Source organism: Heterocephalus glaber, unplaced genomic scaffold (assembly GCF_053883595.1).
Source record: "Heterocephalus glaber isolate CG9 unplaced genomic scaffold, H.glaber_assembly_v1.0 deba00001689, whole genome shotgun sequence".
NCBI lineage: Eukaryota > Metazoa > Chordata > Mammalia > Rodentia > Bathyergidae > Heterocephalus > Heterocephalus glaber.
In genome coordinates, this window is record NW_028258414.1 from 6,550,885 (window position 1) to 6,571,590 (window position 20,706).

Consider the following 20,706-nt stretch of genomic DNA (forward strand, 5'->3'; position numbering starts at 1 on the left):
TATGAGTGTGCTACTCTAAACATGGGTGTGCATGTATCACTGTAATATGATGTCTTTAAGCTACACTACATCCTCTAGTGAAACAATGGGATAGGGAAAAAAATCCACTGCCCAATGCAGGGAGACTAGGGAAGGTTATCTCTCTGGTTGGGTTTTAGAAGAGGAAAACAAAAAGGTTTCAGTGAGAAGGTATCCTTTTAATATTATTCTCATGAGTTCAAATTTATACCATCTACAAGATCTGAGAACTCTCCCAGTTGAATGAGTGAAAAGTGATTTTTGAACATAACTAGAACTACATTATTTGACTAATGGCATCTCATTACATTTAAGATTATTTCTAGATTTCTCTCTCAAATCCATAATTGCCATCAAGCCAGGTTATCCCTAATCTAATTCATATAATTCCAGCTGCTGCACACACATATGAAAGTTGACTCACTACATTCAAATTGCCTGAGGATCAACTAGTGCATTAAAAACAATTTCTAAAAGTATCTAATCTTCTTCTAAATGTAGGAATTACTTGGGTCAGGTTCTTTTAATAGTGTGTCAGCTTATTATCCTTATAAGCTCTACCTGATATTAACAAATATTTTTAAAATTTAAATATAAGTGTGAGGGTTCAGTACCTTTTCCCCTGGGTTGCTGCTGTAGAACATTACACATGGGTACAATTCTGCTGCATCCACATCTTCAAAAGCTAACTTGGGTTCCTAGGATGTGGTAGAGGTGAGAAAAAGAAAAAGAAAAAAAAAAAAACAACTTTAATTGATAACATCTAACCATATTAAAATTAAAGCCCTTATGAGACAGAACAATTGTTACTAGAGCCAAAACTCAACTAAAATTGTTAACTAAGTTAATTCCACATAAAAATAAATGATCTTAGGGCTGGGATTTAGCTCAGTGGTTCCGGTGCCTGCCTCACAAGCGCAAGGTCCCGAGTTCGATCCCTGGTACCAAAAAATAAATAAATAAATGATCTTAATTTGTTCACCTGTTTCAAAAATCTTACTGGGGACTTTACCACCTTGTTAGTTTGGTGCTGAAACAGTGTTTGTTTAGTTTTGGTTTTCTGAGACAGGATCTTGCTATATAGTTCAGGCTGACCTTGAACTCACTATTGTACCCCAGGCTGGCCTTGAACTCACAGTGATGCTCCTGCCTCAGCCACCCAAATGCTACAATTACAGACATGAGCCACCACCCAGCTGGTGCTAAAAAGTATTATGAGAGCCAGAAAGTATTAAAGAAAAGAAGGAAGAAAGTAGATAATCTATAAAGCAGGTAACTACCACTGAGTTGAATATAATTTTAGAGAAAAAAAAAAGCAATATTTATGAATGGGTTTCAATACCTCTCCATTTTTCCCAAAGGAAATGGTCCTGGCTTCCATGTCTAACACACAAGTAATGAAATCTCCTTGAGTAAAGCTGGATAGTGTCAGAGTCTGTTCTCCATTGTGATAGAGGTTGCCACTGTAGGCCCTGTAGAGCCACATATCCGAGGTAGTGCGGTGGTTAAAGTCATGGACTGGCCAGCGAGAAACTCCAACACACGTGCCTTCATTACCTCTGTTTTCCTTCACGATATAAAACTAAAATAAAAGCAACAATATTCATGAATACTAAAAAGAGTATATATGCTAATAATTGCATAAACCAACATTTGGGAATATATTTAAATAAATAATACTTATGCATTTATGGAAACATGTTGAGTATTTTTTAGCTTAAGTGGAAATATAAAAATAACTTCATCAATTTATAAAGATTTTAAAACATTTTTATTCTTTGCCTTACAGAATGTTTAAAATAATCTTTTTATATCTCTAACATTTTAAGTAAGCAATTTCAGTTTCAAACTTAATTATGAAGCTAAGGAAGTATGTCTAGTTCAGGGAACTATTAATTCTTCGCATACAGATTTTTAAACTTCTCTCTTTGTGTGTACTTCTGTTCAGATAGAAGTTAATATAGCAGGCCTGCTTACAAATCTGACCCATGGCTACTAACTGGGAACTCAAAAGGTAACTAGTTTCCTACACTTCCCCTAAGTGAAAAAGGTGGCTCACTGGCCAAGAACAATTGAACAATGCGGTTCATGTTGACCACCTGCTTTCTTTCTGAGAGCCTGGAATTTTGGTACATGCTGAGTAGAAGGTTGCTACATGACCAACCCCCAGCAGAAAGCTTGGCCTCTGAGTCTAATGGGCATCCCCAGAGATATCATATACTGTCTGCTCCATTTTTGTTGCTGGGGAAAGACTGTGCTCATGAGAAGGAACGAACATATGGAAACCTGCACATGGATTCTTCCACACTCCACCTGTGTCTGTATTTTATCATGGAGCTACATATCCTTACTGCATAATAAATCTCACTCATGAGTACAACTAGGCTGAGTCCTCCTATTGAATCTCTGAAGGTGAAGGTAGTCTTCAGGATCCACGACACAGCAGTGGTAGCAAAGAAATTCACTAGAATTACCCTGACTCATCAAAATAGAATTACATTATTTGGGAAGAGAAAGGAAGTAGGAAAAGACAAAATTCCAGGGTCCAGGTGGCTTTGGAGTTACATACGGTATGAAATAGTAAGTGAGATATTATCTGTTGTTAGAGGCAAAAGTTACCTCTAACAAGTTACTTACAGAATTTCAAAAATATAGACCCATCCACAGCATACCAAGCTTGATGGATCCTGCTGCTTTTGGCTTTGCTAGCTGACATTAGGAAAAAAGAGCAGCTGAGGAGATTTTTTACTGTTCTGTTTTCCAGGTGGGAAGAAAAAGGGAGTAGACATTCATTCCTATTGGCTTTGGATGGGCCAAAGAACAAAAATGAACTTGTAGTTGCTCTCTCCTCTACTGAGAGGAAAAAAGATTCAAAAATCTCTGAAAGTGAGCTTTGGGCAGACCAATAATGTAAGAAGGGTGCATACTCTTTCCTCCAAGTAGGAGAAGAAAAGGTTAAGTCAGTTCTACAAAGCAAAAAAGGACAAAAAGAAACACCATTTTCTTCAGCCTCCTGCTACCACCACTACAATAGCTTCTCCCCCACCAATTAACCCTATGAATGCTAACTTTTCTTTGAGGGGTTTGAATAAACTTAAGATCTGAGGGGAGAGAAAGGAAAAAACAAATTTAAAACAACTTTGTTTTGTGATTTTTATATCTGGATGTATAATTAAAAATCAGATATAAAAGGTTACATAGCTTTTTAACTTCATAAAGCCAAGAGCAACCCTGACCATAGAAAGCTGAAGAAGAAAAACGGGCCTGCAATCGTAGTGAACCTATGGTACACGTGTTGCAGTGGATACACAGAGCCCTCTCTGTCGGTATGTGAGCCAAGTCGCCCCAGCAGCTGAGCTAACAATTGTTAACAGTAACGGATAACAATTGTTTTTTCTAAGCTAAAACCTCAGTATTCAAGTTTAATAGCAGTGTTGGCACTTTGAGATAAATAAGTGGGTTTTGGGTTGCAGTGTGGGCACTGTGTCTCTAAAAGGTTCATCCATCACTGGGTTAGTGGTACACAACTTCCTTGCTTTTTGCCACTAGTGGGCGGATTACTGAAAACAAAACATATGTCCATAATTGGTGATACTTTTGCTATGACTCTTCTTATTGGAGCCTCAGAAAAAGAAAGATAAAATTTAAAAAGAGACAAGCTCCAGACAATGATATACAGATATACTTTTAGAGGTTTTCTGTTTTTGTTTTTTTTTTCCAGTACTGGGGATCGAACTCAGGGCCTTGGGCTTGCTAGACAGCCGTGCCGCCACTGAGCTAAATCCCCAGGCCAACACTTTTAGAGTTTTATAAAGCAGTTTTCAGTTGGAGTAATTTTTTTATAAAATCAGATATCCGACACAGAGGCCAGTGATCATCCTGCCTTAAGTGCACATTTTTGAGTGGGTCAGTTTGAACTTTGAGAATGACAAACAAAAAAAAGCTTCCTTGGGGAAGTCTTGCTGGTCATCTGGACTTAACCACACAGGCATCTAGGCCTTACTGTTGCCCCCCCCAAAAAAAACCTGCTGGCTTTTTGGAATCCTGAACTCATAATTCTAATTGCTTAGATTCTAAATTAAAATCTGAGGGCCAGGGATTTAGCTCAAATTTTGATCACCGGTACCAAAAAAAAAATCTGATACCATCTGCCATGGGCTGTTTCAGCCCACTAGTGACTGTGCTAATTAAAAGTAGGCAGAGATTCAATGAACACAAATTTGGGGGCCGCTGATTTAGGATACTCTTCTGTGGGGCCATAAACTATGAAAACATGATGGATACTGGCTAGACTGGTTTCTTGCAGATGCTCATGGGAAAGGGCTTCTTTTCGGATGGAATCATCTAAATTTAAACTGTTGACTGGCTATATACTTCAGATACTGAGATTGATTACATATCTAACTTATGACTCCTACTGAAAACTAAAGGTTAAACAATAGGAAACTACATGAAGCAGTATCTCACTATCCACTCTTGCGAAACTCTCATCTACCTTTTGGTAATGTCTCACTGCTATTGTATTTCACGTTCTGGATTAGTTACAATTTGCAACAATATAGTGATGATTTTTGATTATAGGCCTCTCACCTGCTCCTGAATTTTCCACAAAACACTGCCAGATGTCATCCATACTCTAGATATCAAACTGACATCAAAGACAACAAAATCCTTTCAAACTGCATTCAGACAGTCCCTATGAATCCAGTGACTCAAGTAAATTATTCAGAGGATAGTGGCAGGCCAACTGGGGCCACGTTAACTTGTATTACCTGATTATTATATGTCCTGATAAGTGGTGCCCTAACAATTATATACTCCTAGTTTCCAGGGAGGCTACATATGTCCTGTGGGAGTATAGTTCTTGTGTGTGCACAGTATAATGATATTACTTCTGCATGAGACTGGCCAGGGCTGTGCTGTGTTAAATCAATGCCTAAGTTAGGCTTTAAAAGTTAATTTTAAAAAACTTAAAAATAAAGCCACGTGGCTTTTAAAGATAGATCTTAATGGTTTATGACGTGTTGTAACTGACTAAGTCTGAGACTCCTAAAAGGCATAACTAGGGTGAATACTACAGTTGCTCTCACCTGCTGCCTGCGGGGAGAGGGTCCTATTAACAGTTTTACTATGAGGATCTGGTGGCCAAGAATCAATGAGGTACACTGCACAGAAAAGGCACAGGCACTGTTATCCTTAGAAACAACTGTTTGCAATCTTGGCCCCTGGCTGGCATTGGGAAACTCAACTGGTAAAAAATGGTTCCCTACATTGATAAATATCTCCCCAGCTAAGAAGGCTGGCTCATTATGCCTAGATGGTACAAACAATATGGATTATCTACACGCTTTCCTTCTGGCCATCTATATTTTTAGTTGATGGCAGAGAGAGAGTAACTACACGATAAAGCACCTTTGGATGCTTGGGAGATAAAATGCTAACAGCCTTTCTCAGGCAAAAAGATCACAGAGATGTGAATGCATTTTCACTACTAGGGGAGAGATGTGCTGTGCGGCTCTTTGTGAGGACAAACCACAGTTTTTTAAATCACTTTTTTAAAATTGTAAGATAATTACAGAGTTAGAAAAGAGTTACAAAAGCAGTACAGAGTTAGTAATATCCTTCACTCAGTTTCTGCTTACAATACTTTACATAATAATACCACATCGCTTACATATGATTTAAGTCTTTCCAGATTTTTTTTTCTTATAAGAACCTCAAAAGACAAAACGCTAACCACTATTTAGAATTCCACATACCTTCCACTGATAGCACCCAGAAGTTACTCCAGTTGATGCTAATCCATATCCTTTTCCTCCACTGCCATGAGTTAAAACCTGTCCATTCTCCACTAAGCAACACTGAGCTTTCTCTGGGTCAAAAGATACTTCTTGTATAGGAAGGTTCTCATCTTCTTCCTCCAACTCTCCTTGCTTCTACCAGAAAGGAAGCTGGGTCAGTATTTTGGAGGAAACCAGGTGTCTAATATATCTCAAGGCTCCTTGGTTTAATGCCACAAACATTTATTAATTAGCTACCAAGTAACAGTTATTGTATAAGGCAGTGGGGGCACAACACCAAACAGAGCTTGGATCCTGCCCATAAATGATCTTATATTCTAATTAGAGGACAAAGACAAACAATATCAGCATTGCAGCACAAGAACAACAGAAGTTACGTGATAAGTATAGAAGAAACATAAAAAGTATGTGTCTTAAGTGTGCTTGAGAAGGACCAGGTAAACATTCAGAAGAGAGTAACTTCCAAATTGACTCTTGAATGATGAGAAGACATTAAGTACATGGTCACAGAAGAGAAAGGCACCTAAGGTGCACAGCATGTGCCAAGGCATGAAAGTACAACAGAATTCGGTGACTTAAAATCATTGCAAACAGTATAGAGGAGAATGGCAAAAAAACAAGCTGAGAAAAAAAGAGACAACACAAAATCATGGAAGGCCTTGTATACCATATTAAGTTTAAACTTTATAGACTAAGGAATGCCTATACAGATGACTGATACACAGGTAGTCAGATCTGTTCTTTATAAACATTTTAAGAGGGGCCTGAAGAATGAAGCCAGACAGACTAATCTGGAGATTGCTACAAGAAGGGTGGTAATAAGTAGTGAGGGTTTAAATTCATTAATTCAATGAACATTTATTACACCTCTACTCTGTGCCAGGAACCCTATCATGACTTCTATATTCAGCAGGGTATAAAGATAAATAAGATCTCTATTCTCACATAACTTATACTTTGGAAGAGGGAGACAAAAAATAAGAAAACATAGGTAGTAAGTACCATGTCAAAGTTAAAACAGGTGATATGACAAAGGTTATGTGACATCTACTCTAGACTGACTGGGGAAGGACTCTCTGAAGAAGTGATAATGAAGCTGTGACTACATGATATTACGTTTTTGAAACTTATCCAGAGGGAATATGCAGCTTAAACCCCTAAGGAGGAAGAAACTTAGTGTGTTCATGAAAAAGGAACAAGGTGCCAGGTGTGCTGTGCATGCCTGTGATCAGAGTTACTCGGGAGGCTGAGGCAAGAGGATTCCAAGTTTGAGTCGATCCTGGGCAATTTAGCAAGACCATGTCTCAAAATAAAAAACAAAAAGGGCTAAGGGATGTATCTCAGTGTGAAGCGGGGAGAGGAAGGAGGGAGGGAGGAAAGCAAGGAAGAAGAAAAGTGTTCAGGATACAGTGAGCAAAAGCAGAAAACAAGGAGTTCTAGATTTTATCCCAAGAATAACAAAACAAAACAAAACCACTGGAGGGTTTTAAGCAGGAAATCAATTTTCTGTGATTAACAATTTTAAAAGATTACTTTGGATCCTGTGCAGAGAATGGACTATAGAGGGAAGCAATGGAAGTTGAGATATAAACTAACTCTGTACTGTTGTTGTAATCTCAACGGTGGTCTGAAATAGGGTAACTACAGAAGAGATAAGGAGGTGGGCAAATTTAAGTTTTATTATAAAGAGGGGCCAACAAAAGAGCTAGAGGTTGTACAGATGGAGACAAGAAGACAGGGATAACAAGGAGAGGATCAAAAATGACTCCTAGGTTTTTGTGCCTGAGTAGCTAGGAGGCTGGGAAAACCAGAAGGAATAGGATGTGATGGAACTAAAGATGCTATTTTTTTACATACCGAGTAGTCTAGAATTCAGGAAAAATGCCAAAATTTTAAGTAAAATTTGAGGATTAATGGCATATGGGCCTGAATAAAGTTTCTTTGGGTACAGAAAAAGGAATGAGAGTGATGGCTGAAGAAAAAGAAACGGTAATGGGATTAGGTCTTGTGATTTTCCTACAATACAATTATATTGAAAAAGAAAAATCAATAAAGGAGAATAGGAAGCCTTTCTAGTGAGGTAGAAGGAAAACCAGGAAAAAATACAGAATAACAAAATCTAAAAGAAGAATTTAGATGTGTGTATTCAAGAGCAATTTGGGAGATAAAATCAATGGAGCCTAGTGGCTAGATGTATGGAGAAATTAAGAGAATCTAGAAGTCCCAGGAATTGAGGTTTAGAAAACAAGAGGAATAGGGGTATCATTACCCAGAAGTAGGACAGGAAGAAAAGGGGAACGTTTTGAGGGGGAGACAATTAGGGTAACATTTAAGTTTGGAAGGCACTGCATGTAGGTGAATATGGTCATGGATAGGAACAAAGCTGCTAGGAAAGCTAAGAAAAAATTTTTAAGGAATATCAATATTTTGAAATGTTGAGAAGGTGAAAGTGGCACCAAATAACAGTTACTTCCAAAGAGAATCAAGGATTGGCAGAATATGCAGAGATCCAGGAAAAGTGTTGCACTGAAAACAGAAAGCTCACATTTCCAGAGTCAAGTAAAATGTGGACCATAAAGCAGGCAGTAGGCCTTCTATATCCTGGGTTCTGCATCTGCAGATTCAATCAGCCACAGATTGAAAATAAAAATTGTTTCCGAGACAAAGGTCTCATGCTCTCAAGTAGCTCACACTACAGGTGTTATATCACCATACCCAGCTGGAAAAGAGTTTTTTTTTTAAATCTCCAACTATATTGAACATATACAGACTTTTTTCTTGTCATTATTCTCTGAAAAATGCTCTATAATAACTATTTATACTATATTCAGTATTAGAAATAATCTAGAGATGACTTAAATACATGAGAGGATATGCTTAGTTAACATGCAAACACTATACCATCTTTTATAAGGAATTTGAGCATCCACTGATTTTTGCACTCTTGGGAGATCCTGAAACCAATTCCCTTTACACTGTATTCAGCAATTAGCACTTATCTTTGAAATTTAATTCCGGTATCTCTACAGAAGGTAAGACAGTTGGGTTGAAGATACAATGAGAAGAAAGTGGCTGAGGTATAGATTATTCCTCTGAACAGTTTAGTAGTGACAAGTAAGAGAGAGGACATACAGGGATTCGTTGATAAAAATGTGATTTGTGAGGCTAGAAATGAGAGATAAGCATGGGTCTAACCTGAGAGGGAAGAAACCAGTGGAGAAGAAGTCAGAATGTAGAAGAAGAAATGGAGTGACTGATACAGCAAAGTCCTCTAGAGGACATAGCACCCAGAGACAGTGACAGGACATTCCCTTGTGCTGTCTAAAAACACTGTTTCGGAAGAATCATTTACCTGTAATTTTATTTCTTGTTCTTTTTCCTTTATCTGAATAGCATGTTTGGCCTGAGCAATGGGAGTCTCCCACATACAATCTGATAGAAGGGAAAATAAGCGTTCCACAACCTGATTTATTGGAGGAAAAAAGACAATGAAATTTATAAAGTAGAATTTTAAGTATTTTAAGAAAAGACATAACATGTAACTAAAAGAAAAATTTTAAGTATTGTAAAAAAAGATGTATCATGTACTATTAAATCACACATGAAGTGTGATCACACAGAAATATACCAATATCCAACAGCTACTTTGGTTCTGTTACTTTTTTTTTTTTTTAGAAAGACAACTAGAAAGTGGGTTCCATTGCTCATATGTTGCCTTACTACTTACGGGCCTCTGATTAGGCTGTATAACCTCACATATTTCTCTTCTGAGAGCCCCAAATCTCATAAGAAATTCTACAGACTGTCCTTTCCTTCTGACTTTGCAAGTATTCTCTACCTCTCTTCTTCTCAAACCTCCTAACTTATTCCTCCTTCCTTGAGAAAAAAAATAAAGAAATTAGACTTAAAAGTGGAAGTTTGCTATTGAATAAATGACACATTTATAACTGAATAAATTATATACAAGTTTAGATTCTGGGTGAATCAGAATGCAGAAATGGAAAAAAAGTCTTCTAGTAACTTTAAAAATAGAAACCTGGGCCATTTGGTCATCTTCCACACCAGATTCACAAGCCGGAAGCACAGCTTCAAGGACATGAAGTGCAAGGAGCCTTGTTCTTAAATTACCAACTAGAGGAATACCTAGTGGGGTAAAAAGACATTTTCTTATCATTGTGATATAAATTCAAAGTTAAAATGAACTTCTTGAAAAACAAATCCTGAGGCTGTTGAGTATTTATGAGTGGAAAGACTTTTCAACCCATTATCACATGAGTGCTGGATCCAACCTACACCCATTAAATGCACGTATAAATAACCAGTTTATGCCTCAATTTTCATTTCCCACTAAAATAACTACCCGTGCCAGGTACTGTACTATCCATTTTACCTGCATTAACTCCATTAATCCTCCCAGACTCTGATTTTATGGCCCCATTTTACTAAGAAGGGTGTGGCTCAGAGTAGTTCATCATCTGACCACAGCCACACAGCTCAGGAGAGGTAGAATTTTAAACAGGCCTGTGAATCCCTAAAGCTCATGCTTATTTACACCTTCTCACTAGTCACTTCTCTCTAGTCCACGACCTGACTGCCCTACAAAGACTGTTGGGGTTCCTGAGGAATAAGCAGTTTATACTTTCCTAGAGTTAGCAAAGGTAGACATAGAATACTGATGCATAAATACATGTTCCTTTTCTCTACATATAATTACAACAAAACCAGTTGAAAATAAATATCTGGGTTTTCTTTGTGCTTAAGAATTTAATATAAGCCTCACTTTATTAAATGAAATAAAAAGCTATTGTAAATTATACTACAGAAAAAATGCTGAAGTATATTGAAAATGTAAATATAAAAAAACACACAATATGAAACATATTTCATACTAGCAATTTTAAAACATACTAGGGATGATGAAAAAGTTCTGGAAATGGATAGTTGTACAATATTGTGAATATGCTTGATGGCATTGAATTGTACACTTACATGATCAAAATTATAAGTTTTATATTGCTCATATTTTATCAAAAATTTAAAAAGCAGACTAGGAAAGGACTGTATAATCTATGTAAACAGACCAGACTTTAAAGCTAAGAGCCAGAAATTAGGCTTACTACAGAGAACTGTCACAGATAGCACACAATCAGCACTCACAAGGCAACTTAAATCACATCATGATAAAAAAGGAATGGGCCAATTCAAATCTGTATCATCACAATCCAAGAAGGGAGGCCAGAAAACCTGTGCCAAATTATCATATTAAACAGAATGTTCTCCATTTATTTTTAGTATGTGTCATAATCTAAACAAATAGGGTCAAATTCTCTAATCCCACAATCTCTTCCAGTGCTTTTCTTTTTTTTGGCAGCAGCACTATGGAATGACCTCAGGGCCTTCAACCGACCTACTTCTTTGTCCCCACCCCTCTTTTTAAGAGAGGGTCTTGCTAAGTCACTAAGTTAGTTGCCCAGGCTGGGTTCAAACTTGCAATCCTCCTGCCTCAGCCTCCTAGATGGATTATTGGTATGTGCCACCAAGCCCAGCAGTACCACTTTCTATTATTAATCCTCTATTAGTTGTTACATCTGAAATTGGAATTTTCTTTTGATCAAATATGTATTCTGAAAACAAGAAAAAAAAACTTGAAATCAAGGTCAAATGTCCAATTTGTTAAAGTCTAGCAGTACTGTATCTTAATAAAATGAATACGATATATGAAAAAACTCTACAACAAAGGCAAAGGACATATACCTGAGGAACACTTCTGAGATGCTATATTTAGAAGCACCTCTGTCCACTTTGGGGAAGCCATTTTTGATTGAATTGCTTTTGAAGACACAACTCTGCGAAGAAAAACTAAAAAATCCCCGAGATGGAGTTCGGCTGCATGTTGTTTCCTAAGAGCAGCTGAAAAGCGAAGAGACAAGTTTACATTAAACCAAAAGGAAACAGTCTTACCTCACAGAGCTTATGTTTGTATTGCAATGAGCACAAATCTTGTTCACAAGCTAGGTTTTCAGTAAGCTACTAACTTTTGAAAGCTTAAAGCCAAATGAAACGTCTTTTACGTTGTGCACAATTAGAGTGAACAAGGTAGAATGTGTATGTGTACTTGATTTTTTTTTTTTAAGCTACTGCTCTAAAAAGCAATGGTTCCTTACCCAAGTCTAGAGTTCTAATGGACAGAATTTTTAGGATGGTCTATGGATCCTCTAAAAGTGTATGAAAAGTGTTTATGTGTATGTATTTGAATAGGAAGAAAGTTCACACCCTTTTACATACTTTCAAAAACTTCCATGACCCCCAACTCCAACATCTCTGAAAGATATTCTGTCTTCTCAGATTCTACAAAACACAAATAGTCCCCAGATTTCTAGGCATGAGTGTGGTTTGCCAGAGGGTAATCTCTCTATATACGATCTGTTGTGTTAACACCATTCTTTTTCTCCACCAGCATCTACACCACCGTCTTCCTTTTCCCACTCTCACAGATTCAGAAAACTACCTGCTCTTCCTGTAGTACACCCCCTTCCCTGTCATATAACCCCTTTAACACGTCCTCAACCAGAACTGTGCCACTGGGCCAGCTGCTCAGAATTCAGTCCCTAGAGGACAATTAAAAAATGGAAAACTGTAACAATATGGAGCAAGTACATTCAGTACTCTTTCAGAAAGATTCTGGCATGCTGAATTAATAAACACATAGACAAATCACTTGTGATAGAGGAGAGACTCCCATTAGGGGTATGCTACAGTGACAGCACAAGGCCAACAACCTACCTTGACATGAAGGTGCATCCAGCTAACACCACCCAGATATGGGTGTGTAAGTCTACGACATGACTAAACTGCTGAGGTCAACTACAGGAAAAACAACTGAGATCTCCTCCTCCTCCACATTTCTTCCACACAGAACTCTCCCTCTTCTTTACTTACACGCTAAGCAAAGAGTTGTGTGTTTGGGGGGGTTTTTTTGGTACCAGGGATCAAACTCGGGTCTTTGCGTTTGCGCAGCAGCCGGTGAAACCACTGAGCTAAATCCCCGGCCCAAGCAAACTGTTTTTATGTTAAAAGTTGGAAGAATATAAAAGCATTTAGCCTGCCATGTAAATGCATGTATTTCACTCCAAGCTTGCCCCCACATACTCCTTTAAGATCCAGTTTAAAACCTATTTCTTCCATGAAGCCTTCTCTCTTGGTAGAGCCTCCCTGGGAAAATCATTTTTATGAGGTCTTCATTCTACTTCCCACCCCCAGCAAGTAATTTCTGGAAAAAAACCCCACTAAATTAATTAAATTATTTAAAGCCTAGAGGCCCTAAATATAAAGCTGGTTGATAAAATTTGATTATGCCGTTTGTGTTTCAGCATCATTGCTACATTTCAAATGGAAGACAAACCTTCTTTTTAATTAAGTATTTCAGAAGGATTAGGGGTTACTAATACCTGGCAGCCTGCCTCTGAATGCCTGATCACTGCTGACTAGAGTGAATCTCATTCCTAGCTATCTCCATGCAATGGAGAGGACCCAATGGCTGTCTCCACAGGACAACTAGAGGGGGATGCCGTGGACACAGAGACTGCTATTACAAAGCCAAGACTCAGTCACAGAACTGGCTTTCATTTACTGGACAAGGAAAGAGCCAGCTTTCTTGAGGCTCTCAAGACTAAAAAGTGACTCTACAACCTCTCCTCTGTGGTCCGTCCACTGGTGAGAACGTAGTCTCTTAACAACACTTTGTCCCCACTGGACCTCAGGGAAGCAGGAGGTGGCAGAAAACATTGTTTTTACTTTATCAGACCTTGGGTGTCTTTGTGGAAGGACCCTCCTCTAAACATATAGAGGGAAAAGGAACTTGCCACTGGTTTAGCCTCTCAAATGGAAAGCTAGTTAGTCCTTAGTTAGATTCCTATGACCTTCTACATTTAGACTTAAGAGACTTAGATATTTCTTCTGAGCTTCTTCTGTTATACTGCAATTATCTTTTTGCATGTCTGCCTCCCTCACTGCTCTACAAGTTCATGAGGGCAAAACAATCCTTTTATTATTTTGTATCCCCAGGATATTTCCACTATCTACCCATAAGTTAACAATAATACTAATATGATTTAAGCAGTATCTTCATTTAACTTTTAATATTATTCATTGTAATATTCAATATGACCGTTCACTGAGCTTTTACTATGTGCCAGACACTACTCTACAGGCTTTAATGTATTGAGGTATTTAATCCTCACAATCATCTTTGGAGGTTGGTTCTATCATTATCCTTATATTTACACATGATGGAATTGGAGCACAGAATGACTAAGTAACTTGCTTTTTTGCTTTATCAATCCATCTAATCCAGAAAGGACTTTAAGGGTTCCCAAAGTTATTATGGCAATGAGATATGTCAGGATCACAATCTTTTTTAAGTAAGTGACCAACTTTAGACTTCTCTTCCCTTAATTATATAAAAGATGTATGTAGTAGTTCTGCCATCAGGGTATAAATTCTACGGAGAACAGTGTTCACCATAAAGCCATGAGAAAATGCTGTCTCAGCAAACCAAAAAGCATGAGGCTAAATATAATGCAGAGTTCTATCCTTAGCACGGAACAGAACAGCCTAGGGGGAAGTCAAGCTCCTCTATCATCCACTTCCTAAACATCAAAACTCCTAGGCTCCAGGGACCCTTTAGGCCAGGACTGTGGTTAGAAATGGTTCATCAGGACCAAATACTAAGAAACAATCTGAGCCTTCCCCTAGGCAAGACATAACCTAGAGGAAGTCAGTCACCTAAAATCTGTGTCCTAGAGCTGGACAGCCAAAGAGAGGCTAGGCTGAACCTTGAGAATGTGCAGCTCAGTTGCAGTCTCAGGATAAACAGACTTTAATCAGAGGAGGTTCAGTCACCTTGTCTAAATCATACACAGCTCAAAGAAAAGTGGCTTGTAAATGAACAGACAAAAACCCTTTCATGTCTCACAATGGAAAGAAGTCTACATTTTTACCACACTCAATGAGGATGCAGTAAATATCTCTAGGTAATGACAGAGAAAAAGGCCTATGGTACCTCTGAAGTCTTTCTTCTCAGTTTCTTCACTAGAGTCAACTTTTTTTTCTTCTTCTTCGCCCTCTTCTCCTTCCCCTTCTCCAAAAGAGGCCATAAGTAGTACACCAGTTTGAGATAACAAGTTCTTCAGCTGACTACAGAGTAGATCCAACAAGGATTGAACTACCTTGGGGCTCAGTTTATCAGCATAAGTCCTATGTGAGATAAAAGGAATTTTTTAAGTGGTAGGAACACAGAAGGGCAAACATTGTGGAAAGTGTGGCAAGACCAGGCCCAGGATAGTTCTACCAAGACATTTATGACACTTACCCTGTAGTGATAGCTAAAATCTGCAGCAACCTGGTACTGGCCACTTTCAATGCTGTGCTCAGCTGGGAAACGCCAGTCTTTGGCAGCAATTGCAAGGGCTGTCCTAACATAGTGTCTGTGCCACATAACTGTGACAGGACATTTAGAAGACCAGTGGAAATTGCCAAAGAAACATCCACTGGTTGATAATGAACACTCAGGGCAAAAACCGTAACCAAAAGGAGACGTTGCTGGGCTTCTATTAAAAAAGAGAGAGAGAGATGAGTGAGAATATTCTTTAAACAGCATTTACTAAATTTTTCCCAAAACATAAAGAGTAATATGGAATATTTATTCTTTAATTTCAGTCTCCAGCTATTAAGCATGAAACACAGAACATAATTACCTACCATACCTTCAGGCAAAATGCATCCTGCATCTTGCATTTCCAAGGACAATGACTCACCAATGTGATGTTTATTTGCTTGCAGGGCTCTCTCCAGAGTAGCAGACAACTGTTGGTAAATCTTGTGCACAGCCACTTGGATTTCAATCTGAATGCTTCTCTTAGCTGCTCTGATCCCATCCTGAATTACATATAGATTACAACTTCTATTATCAATAATAATACCTCTTTGCAAAAGAAGTAATAACATTTTATCCCTAGTCTATTCTAGGGTACAAGGGTAGTTTTTATTTATTATCTCTCAGTATATGAAAGGTTAATAATAAACCTACTTTTTTTTTTTGCTTAAATTCTTTTATTGATACGTTTTAGGTATAGAATACGTTTACATTTATCACTGGGTGCTTGTACCTGTACATGATGTACTTGGTTCTTATTTTTTCCCCATTACCTGTGCTCCCTTCCCCCCCTTCCCTATTTACAAAGTCTTTCTTTCCATTTTTTCCTTTTCTCATAATTTTTCCTTTCCCTTCTTTTCTTTCCCCTTCCCCTCCCACTTCCCTATCCCTTTGGACCTTTTCTTCCTATTTCAAATTATCAATTATTCATTTTCATCATTTTAGTCCTTATTTGCACTTTCAGTTTCTCACACTAGAGAAACTATTTGGTATTTACACATGTGTATCCTATTTACTTCACTTAAGAGTATGGCCTCAATATGCATCCATTTAGCTATAAATGTCTCTAGTTTCTCATTCTTTATGGCTGAGTAGTACTCCCATTTTATTTTAAAAAAAACACATTTTCTTTATCCAGTTTCCAGTTGATGGGCACTTGGGCTATTTCCAAGCTTATATTGTTATAAACTGTGCCGCTATAAACATGGGTGCACATATATTGCTGTGGTATGATTCTTTGAATTCTTTGGGGAAGATACCCAGCAGGGGAATAGCTGGGTCAAATGGGACCTCTAGTCCTAGTTCTTTGAGGTGTCTCCATACTGATTTCCACAGTGGTTGCACCAGTCTGCACTCCCACCAACAACAGAAAAGGGTTCCTTTCTCCCCACAACCCCGCCAGCATTTGTTATTGGTTGATTTCTTGATAGCAGCCATTCTTTCTGGGGTGAGGTGGAATCTCACTCTTGTTTTCATCTGCATCTCTTGAATGACCAGTGATGTTGAGCATTTTTTCATATGTTTATTTGCTGCTTTTACTTCTTTGTCTGAGAAATGTCTGTTCATTTCAGATGTCCATTTTTGAATTGGGTCTTTAAATTTGGGGGGGGGGGGTCTGATTTTTTTTCAGTTCTTTATATATTCTAGATAGTAGTCCTTTGTCTGAGGTACAGTTGCTAAAAATTTTTTTTTCCCACATTGTAGGTTGTCTCTTAGCTCTGTTGGTGAATAAACCTATTTTAAATGGTTGATAATTCCTAACTGTAAAATCCTTCTTCTTCATAAAGCAGTATTTCCTAGGACTATGATATACAAGTAGCATTTAAAAAAAATTATAAAAAGAATCAGAAGAACTAGGTAACATAATCAAATCTAAAAATGTAAACACTTTCCAAACTCTAATCTCTATCTCAATTTAGATCTAGGTCTGTCTAATCTGACTAAGGGTTAATAAAACTGAACCAAAAAAGTACAACAGTATTGTGGCTCATCTAATACTAGCTACACTAGTTAAGAAGCTTAATCAATGAGATACCTTTAAAAGGTTATTTTGAAATCTTTACATTTTTAAACCTTAATCACAAACACTACAGTTTCATATTATGACAATGTCTTTATCATACAAAGACAGTTAAGGGCTGGGGATTTGGCTCAGTGGTTCCGGTATCTGCCTTGCAAGCAAGCGCAAGGTCCCAAGTTCGATCCCCAGTACCAAAAAAAAAAAAAAAGACAGTTAAAATGTGCGTATACTGCAAGGTGTTACCTACCTGATAGTGATGCAACCGGCCACTCTCTCCTTTGGTTCCTAAGTGTCCAACAGTGCCTAAACCAAAACATCCCGCTAGGAACTGCAGTCTCACAGATGTGAGCAAGGTGGACGAATGAAAGCCGGAACTAGATCTGCTTCCTGCCAAGGAGAGGCTACCTTTTTCCTCCATCCCAGACAACAGAACCAGGATCTGGTGAAGTGCCTCCAAACGAAGCTTGAGGAGAAAAACATATTTTAGAGTTCTTCATTGAACTCAGGTATAAAAGAATCCCATACACCACAATCTATTATTTAGCACAAAAAAATTCCGACATTTCCTAGTAACCTATTCTGCTATTATTTTTTATTATTACTATTTTTTTATATCAAGATAGCTCGAAACACTCTATAAGCACACTTCAGTATTTTAAAAAGCTACACAGTACAATGGGAAAAGCAGCAGATTTAGATTTGTTTTGGGTGCTGGGGACTGAACCCAGGGCTTTGCCCATGTTAATTTAAGCATGTGCTCTACTACTGAGCTATAACTCTGGCCCTTAAAGAAGATTTGGATGAAGATGTGGTGTGAAGGCTGTATCTTTGGTCTTTGAAGTCAGTTAACTTCTTGAGAACCAGTTTCGTCAAGTACAAATGAGACTGACAGTAACTTATTTAACCTACTCACAGAGCTCTTGTGAAGCTCATGGGAGATATAGATGCACATTTCAAAGCTATAAGGTAGTATAAGAAGCAATAATGAGATCATACAGAATGAATATTCTCTCGGTGGGGGCAGTAGTGGTGACTGAACCCAAGCCCTTTGCCCTGAGCTACATCCCCAGCCTTTTTTTTTTTTTAATTTTGAGACAGGGTCTCACTAAATTGCTAAGTTGCCTAGGCTGGACTTGAACTTGCAGTCCTCCTGTCTCAGCCCCCTGAGTGCTGAAATTTCTGTCTTGCACTAGGCTCCCCTAGAATGAGTCTTTTAAAGCTCAAAATTAGAAGTAATTCTGAATTGTTTCTCTGTGGCTCTCTTGAACTTCTGCCTCTATCTACCCAATCCACTACAGACAATCTACCATCATAGTAGATCAGTCTATTCTTCTTAAAAAAATTTTTTTTAAATAATGTTACATTTACAAACAGTTATAAAGATGGTACAGAGAGTTCCTGTATATCCTTCATTTAGACTTCCCTTCTACAACCACAGTAAATTTACCAAAACTAAGAAATTAACATTGGTACAACAATACTAACTAAACCATAGATATTATTTAGATCTCACAGCTTTTCCATAATGTCCCTTTTTGATTCCAGGATCCATTAGTCTGTGATGGTGTACCAATCTTTCCTTTTTCTCATGATTTCCACATGTTGAAACTACTGCTCTTGAGTCTTATAGAAGAACCCTAATTTTAGGTTTGCCTAATTTTTTTTTCTCATAGAGTGGAATTACAAATGTAGGGGAAGAATGCCACTGAGTTAAAATGTTGCCATTATATCAACAGTGCATGATATCAACTTGACATATTACTGAAGATGTGAATCTTGATTATTTAGTTAAGGTGGTATCTGCCAGGTTTCTACAATGAGAAGTTACTATTTTTTCCCTTCCTATACTCTGTTCAAAGCTGGTCACTAAGTCCAGCCCATCAAAGGGAGGGAAATTAATCTCTATCTATTGGAAGGAAGAATATTAAGTCATTTTTGGACATGGTAAAACCACTGTAATCAATAAATATTTGAGGGAGGGTACTTGATGGCTATGCAAATATCCTATGGCTCCTTCAGGTTTTGCTCACCAATTTTACCACTCATCAGTGAGTCCTACCTGCAGCAACTATTAATGTGGGATTCTAATCTGATCTAAAGGTCTAATTTAAAATGGGACAAATGGGTCAAAGGTGGAGGCTCTGAGAGGCAGATCCCAATCACCACCAGCCAATTGATCCTAGTTTCCAGGAGACAAAGAAAGGTTTATGATTAGAGTTTCTTATTCAAATAAGTGACAATTTTTAAAAATACTATTGTCCAGTTCAAACAAAACACCACACTACGTTAGTCAAGAAAGAATGTCAAAATGCTCGGGTGGGTGAAAGGAAGAGACAAAGAATGAAAGAAAAAGAAAAGCTTTTCCAAGCATTGTACATTTGGTGATTCCAGAGTCTCTCATGGGGAATAAACATCAAACACTTACTTCTGCTCTTAACTGCTGCTGTTCCATTGCAATGATGGAAGCCTGGGGACTTGTAGACATACTTTCCTCGGGCTCTTTAAAGCCTGGAGTATTCCCCACATCTCCACTCACAAAGCTTACAACATTTTCAATCAAAGTGTGAACTCCCAAAGACTGGGTGAGGTCAAAATCAGACTCAAAGGAGTAAGAAGAGTTGTATAACCAGTCTCTGCTATGTTTCAGGTGGACCCAAGAGTCACTCAGGGATTCCAATTGACTATGCATAGGACCTATACACAAACAGAACAAACATGTCAATAGCAGTTGAGTAGAGCATATATTCTGAAACTAGATGAGGGCTGAGCACTATCATACCAACTGGTGAGAAATGGATACTCATGTTTAAATGCATGCATACATTAAGTGAATCTGAGCAAAATGCTTTGGTTTAAAAAAAAAAAAGAAAATAAACAAAAACTAGAGCAATGTATGAAAATAAAAGGAAAGCCCTGTTCATGTACTAATGCCTCTGTAAGCGCTTTAGCAACACGCTGCCACAAGAAAAGAAAAAAAAAAGGCAGAAGCTGCTCTCAAAATGCTGAACTTAAAAGGCTCTGCAGTATTAAACCAGATCATCATGAACAAAAAGGAACTAGCCACTTAGGACCTTACTAACAAGACCTACTTGAAACAGAATTTCATCTAATTTAACATAATCATTGTAAAAGGTAAGTTACAACTGCACATCTGCACATAATGTCTATAGATCTACAATGAAACATTACCAAAAAGTGAATATAGAAGGGCAAGTAAACTTACACAGAAAAGAAGACATAAATATTACCCTTTGGGTTTCATTAATATAAAAAATACTTACTGACTGTCATGTGTATATATACTGCAGGTTGTGAAACTCCTATATAAAGGAAGCAGTTTCACCAAGCAAGAACATATGAGATTAACTGTTTATAAAATTACCAAATGGTACCATAAATATACTAACAATAGCTTTACCAGTGGGTATTTTTAA

General features: G+C 37.8%; 1 protein-coding gene across 14 annotated transcripts in view; it reads right to left on the bottom strand.

Moving 5' to 3' along the window:
• Herc1 (HECT and RLD domain containing E3 ubiquitin protein ligase family member 1) overlaps positions 1-20,706 on the bottom strand; it is a 206,681-nt gene that overhangs the window by 64,111 nt on the left and 121,864 nt on the right. For 6 of the 14 annotated variants that reach the window (XM_087199031.1, XM_087199024.1, XM_087199023.1 and 3 more), the window contains exons 26-37: positions 19,698-19,966; positions 17,520-17,735; positions 15,635-15,755; positions 15,190-15,427; positions 14,881-15,074; positions 12,105-12,167; positions 11,574-11,729; positions 9,856-9,962; positions 9,172-9,282; positions 5,778-5,954; positions 1,361-1,600; positions 633-716 (exon numbers count right to left, since the gene is read on the bottom strand). In XM_087199031.1, the coding sequence (XP_087055157.1) occupies positions 633-716; positions 1,361-1,600; positions 5,778-5,954; positions 9,172-9,282; positions 9,856-9,962; positions 11,574-11,729; positions 12,105-12,167; positions 14,881-15,074; positions 15,190-15,427; positions 15,635-15,755; positions 17,520-17,735; positions 19,698-19,966 (1,976 nt within the window). The remainder of the gene's footprint in view (positions 1-632; positions 717-1,360; positions 1,601-5,777; positions 5,955-9,171; positions 9,283-9,855; positions 9,963-11,573; positions 11,730-12,104; positions 12,168-14,880; positions 15,075-15,189; positions 15,428-15,634; positions 15,756-17,519; positions 17,736-19,697; positions 19,967-20,706) is intronic. The other 8 variants (XM_087199032.1, XM_087199030.1, XM_087199029.1 and 5 more) reach the window with 3 other exon arrangements.